This window comes from Asparagus officinalis, chromosome 8 (assembly GCF_001876935.1).
Source record: "Asparagus officinalis chromosome 8, Aspof.V1, whole genome shotgun sequence".
NCBI classification, from domain to species: Eukaryota; Viridiplantae; Streptophyta; class Magnoliopsida; order Asparagales; family Asparagaceae; genus Asparagus; species Asparagus officinalis.
The window spans coordinates 86,148,478-86,153,880 of record NC_033801.1 but is presented as its reverse complement, the minus strand read 5'-3'; the positions used below and the strand labels follow the sequence as shown (position 1 = coordinate 86,153,880).

Here is a 5,403-nt window from a genome sequence, read left to right as displayed (position 1 = left end):
ATGATATGTTAATGAAGATGAATATTCTACATGATATTGTGAGTGATGTTACACATATTGATATTGTCCCGGTGGAGGAAAAAGATAAAATAGAGAGTAAGACAATTGATAGTATGTGTGCATTGCTTGGTTGAGAGCTTGAGATAAAGGAGATAAAAGAATTGTGTATGGAGTATGAGGAAGAAATTTATTTTTTTGAAGCAATAATCATCAATAATTTTAACAATGGTGAGATGATACCGTCGACACTAGAACATTGGAAGCAACAAGGAAAAAATTTGGAGGAGTTTTTCATGTCAACTACAGAGCCACGTGCTGTTGGTTACATACACTTGTCATGGAAAAGATTCATACACAAGTTTAATACAAAAGAAGTCCTAGCAGAGGAGGTAAAAGAATAAATTGAGAAAATCAATACTAAATACAAGGCGGATGCTGATCATTACAAGAGAAGAAAATTATTTATCAATGAAGCTACTATTCTAACAAATATAAGCTCGGGGTCGAGCTTCTTTCAACAAGGGGAGACTGATGTAGGACGCTTAATTTGAGTTGGAGTTTATTTAGATTAGGAAATAAATTCAATTTTAGAGTTAAATTAGATTAGGAAACAAAATCAATTTTGATTCAATTAGGAAATAAATTCAATTTTAGAGTTAAATTAGATTAGGAAACAAAATCAATTTTGATTCATGATTTATTTCCTCTATTATAAGGAGTCTTTTTAGATTTTGATTCATGATTTATTTCCTCTATTATAAGGAGTCTTTTTAGGATAGAATTTGACACTTTTTTTTAATTCTAGTTTTACTATGAGTCTTATTTGATACTTTCTACTTTTGTAATTCTAGTCTTACTAGAAGTCTTATTTGTTTTTCTATTTAAGAAGAGTCATGTAACCCCAAAGGAGAATAACTTTTCATCAATAAAATTTCTCTTTTTAATGTTTTCTTCGTGGATTCGAAGATCGTTCTTTGTAGATTCAGAGAACATCCTTGGTGGATTCCGAGTTTATCACTTCTGCGTTGCATCAACTAGTTACCCCAATTTTGAAATTTATTTTGAGGAACAATATACATTACAATAACAATCAAAAGGGGGAATATAAATATTACTTCTGTTAGAGAAATGGATATTGTACTTTTAGAAATATTTGTTTCGTTAGGTTAGCTTCAGGAATGTCAAGTGTTTCCTTAGTCTGGGCCAAGGGCAACTTTTCCTCTCCTTATCTCCATATTAAGTGATTAATTTAACACGTCCTTTCTTTGTTTGTTTTATTTTATTTTCTTAATCTTTCTTTTGAATTTATAGATCAGGGAAATGAAGACGAGTGCTAATCAAACTTGTGTTTGATTTGGCATATATCAAAAATAGATTGACAGAAGTTCAGTAAATTCTAAATGACATAGAGAGGAAATGATGTTACTTCCTGGATTAGACCATCCATTTTTCATGTGGAAACTGAATGGATGTGAAATGATCCTAACAATTTAGTTAGGAACTTGTGCACCACAAACATGTATTTATACTTATTTTCCAACATATATCATTAAAAACAACAACAGAACTCGATTGTAGCACATATTGAAACCATAAAGTTGCGTGAAAAATATATGGATCATTTGGCAACGTTGGACTGCCGAAGCTTTCGTTCATTAGAAAGTAACTTCGCAAAGCGTGTGAGCTCTTCCTCATTAGTTTTCTCTCCTTCAACTACCTCAAATACGCCTGTTTCTATGTTCACCCTTGACACTTGCTTCTTTAGGAGGGCGTTACCGACTTCAACAAGACCCAACAAGTTCTTCTTTGATGAGATGTCCACTGAAATCAAGTCACCAGTCAATGTATCTTCCTGTTTGGCAACAATCAACTGTTATTATATACCATTACCGATGGAGGTTTAAATGAAAAGGTAATTATAATAAATCTTAAATCTACATAACATGTTTTTCAATAAACCTCTCATCTGAAAGGTCAATAAAAAAACTTTCTCGAGAACTACAGGGTAGTAAGTTCAAAACAATGATACTAGAGGTCTACATGCAATTTCTCCATTTAGTTCCGTTAATGACTATAACATTACTCCGATAACTATTATCATATAATTATTTCCAAACAAATTCTCTTAGTCCTAGTCATAATCCACAATCCCAAATGAATAACGCCTCCTTAGTGATCCATAAACTAGTTTGTACCTGGATCCGAAGATAGTTTTTCTCGCAATGGAGAGCCTGAAAGAGAACGGAGGCATGGATGTCGACCATGTCTCCACTCGCTTGAGTAAACATGTCCACCAGCCCCTTTGTTGTAAAGCCATCCTAAAACTCCCCAACCTGACGCCTCTGGTGCACAGTAAGTTTCATCCTTGGTTGTTCCAGTCCCTATAGATATCACCAGGAACTTCCCGTAGTCTGTGGGTTTGATTGGAAAGAAATCACTTTTACGCATAATGATCTCTTTTGTTATGCAGCTCATTGCTGTCATAGTCTGCTTGATTTTTAAGGAGACAATACAAGTAGAAAACAAATTAGTTTGGTTTATAGAAATCACAAGGTAATTACAGATAAACGAAAATTGCAGATAGACATACAGATTTAACAAGGTTCAGACGCTGGAGTAACTAGTACTAAAATTTTGAGATATCTCACTAGTTTAGAGTAAATTAATTTAACAAAAATATCAAGAACTTTGGAGGGTTTTCCACACGGTTACCAAACATTTTTTTAATTAAAGAAAACTAGCAGAGCGTCCAACTTGTAAGAAAATACCACGAACTATTGAAACTTATAATTACTAACGATATTAACAGGTTGAAAAGAAGATCTGCGTGATGATATGGCAGCGTACCGGATTATTTGCAGCCAATCCTCCATCAACAAGATGGAAGCTCCTGGTGGTTCCTTGAGTGTCTTTTGTTTCGAAGTGATGTGCCGGGAGATATGTGGGTGCTGCTGATGTGCCGATGCATATATCGGATAGAAGAGCATCCTTTAGCGGATCAATCTTTGCCTGAACATTAAAACCTCGTTAATTATCAGTGATATTTCGAAAGGAAAAATTAGTAAGTTTTAATTCGCAACTTATTTTGCCGAATGAGATATCAAGAGATGCATTAGTGGAGATGCTTGTCTTGTAGAATTGGGAACAACGGCGAAGAAGTTCAGGCAAAAAGGCGAAGGACAGATTTTGGGTGTCTTGTGGTCGACCGCGAACGTGCACAGCACAGGGGATAGTCTCTGGACTTTTTACGGTCGACCGCAGTGTCAGGTCCGGTCGACCGGACAAACCCTGTAGTGATTATTGGTTTCTGTCGTTGGTTTTCGGTCGACCGCACATGTCTCTGCGATCGACCGCGAGTCGGGTCTGGGCCTACTTCGGTTTCCTGCACTGTTTGGGTTTTCTATTTAATATAAATAGAAACACGATTTGTTTAGGGTTGATCAATCATATTGATTAAGTTTTGGGGTAGCTTGATGGAGAGTTTTGAGTATAGAAAAGAGAGTTCTTTCTGAGCAATTTGTTTGAGGGTTTTGTGAGAGATTTGAGAGTTTAGTTTGAGAGATTATTTGTAAGATTTTGAGTGATCTTGTAATCTCTACTTTGTATTCTCTTTCTCTATAGTGAAAACTCATCCCCTTCTTGCCTCATGGACGTAGACAATTTGTCGAACCACGTTAAATTTTGGTGTTTGAGTTTGTGCTATTATTAGTTAATTTGTGTGCCTTCTCTCTCGGTAAATTTGTGGATCCTCAGAACACGCGTTGTGCGCACAACATAATTGTAGAATTGGGAACAACAACGAAGAAGTTCAGGTAAAAAGGCGAAGGACGGATTTTGGTTGTTTTGCGATCGACCGCGTGGCGCGACGGTTGACCGCGAACGTGCACAGCACAGGGAAAAGTCTCTGGACTTTTTACGGTCGACCGCAGTGTCAGGTCCGGTCGATCAGACAAATCCTGTAGTGATTTTTGGTTTCTGTCATTGGTTTTCGGTCGGCCGTACATCTCTCTGTGGTCGACTACGAGTCGGGTCTGGGCCTACTTCGGTTTCCTGCACTGTTTGGGTTTTCTATTTAATATAAATAGAAACACCGAGTCGGGTCTGGGCCTACTTCGGTTTCCTGCACTGTTTGGGTTTTCTATTTAATATAAATAGAAACACGATTTGTTTAGGGTTGATCAATCATATTGATTAAGTTTTGGGGTAGCTTGATGGAGAGTTTTGAGTATAGAAAAGAGAGTTCTTTCTGAGCAATTTGTTTGAGGGTTTTGTGAGAGATTTGAGAGTTTAGTTTGAGAGATTATTTGTAAGATTTTGAGTGATCTTGTAATCTCTACTTTGTATTCTCTTTCTCTATAGTGAAAACTCATCCCCTTCTTGCCTCATGGACGTAGACAATTTGTCGAACCACGTTAAATTTTGGTGTTTGAGTTTGTGCTATTATTAGTTAATTTGTGTGCCTTCTCTCTCGGTAAATTTGTGGATCCTCAGAACACGCGTTGTGCGCACAACATAATTGTAGAATTGGGAACAACAACGAAGAAGTTCAGGTAAAAAGGCGAAGGACGGATTTTGGTTGTTTTGCGATCGACCGCGTGGCGCGACGGTTGACCGCGAACGTGCACAGCACAGGGAAAAGTCTCTGGACTTTTTACGGTCGACCGCAGTGTCAGGTCCGGTCGATCAGACAAATCCTGTAGTGATTTTTGGTTTCTGTCATTGGTTTTCGGTCGGCCGTACATCTCTCTGTGGTCGACTACGAGTCGGGTCTGGGCCTACTTCGGTTTCCTGCACTGTTTGGGTTTTCTATTTAATATAAATAGAAACACGATTTGTTTAGGGTTGATCAATCATATTGATTGAGTTTTGGGGTAGCTTGAAGGAGAGTTTTGAGCCAAGAAAAGAGAGTTCTTTCTGAGCAATTAGTTTGAGGGTTTTGTGAGAGATTTGAGAGTTTGGTTTGAGAGATTATTTGTAAGCTTTTGAGTGATCTTGTAATTTCTACTTTGTATTCTCTTTCTCTATAGTAAAAACTCATCCCCTTCTTGCCCCGTGGACGTAGGCAACTTGCCGGACCACGTTAAACTTTGGTGTTTGAGTTTGTGCTATTATTAGTTGATTTGTGTGCCTTCTCTCTCGGCAAATTTGTGAATCCTAAGAACGCGTGCTTTGCGCACAACATGTCTATAGTTAGTCACATCAGACAAATGTATCTCACTATATCTATCCCATGATATAGCTTTCTAAATGAGATGACAACTAATACATATCCAGTTTCTATATTTCAAAATCATGTGGATTAATGAATGAAGATAGTCAAGTGGGACAACTTGAGATTATAAAAATAGAACAAAACAAAAAAGAAAATCAATCTCACATGGCTCATCATTGAAACCCGGACGA

At 37.2% G+C, this 5,403-nt stretch overlaps 1 protein-coding gene across 1 annotated transcript in view; it reads right to left on the bottom strand.

The window, feature by feature from the left end:
* LOC109820397 (patatin-like protein 2) overlaps window positions 1,417-5,403 on the bottom strand; it is a 6,295-nt gene continuing 2,308 nt past the window's right edge. The window contains 4 exon segments of the mRNA XM_020386527.1: window positions 1,417-1,852; window positions 2,196-2,310; window positions 2,312-2,487; window positions 2,848-3,009. Of these exon segments, the coding sequence (XP_020242116.1) occupies window positions 1,619-1,852; window positions 2,196-2,310; window positions 2,312-2,487; window positions 2,848-3,009 (687 nt within the window). The 3' untranslated portion in view covers window positions 1,417-1,618.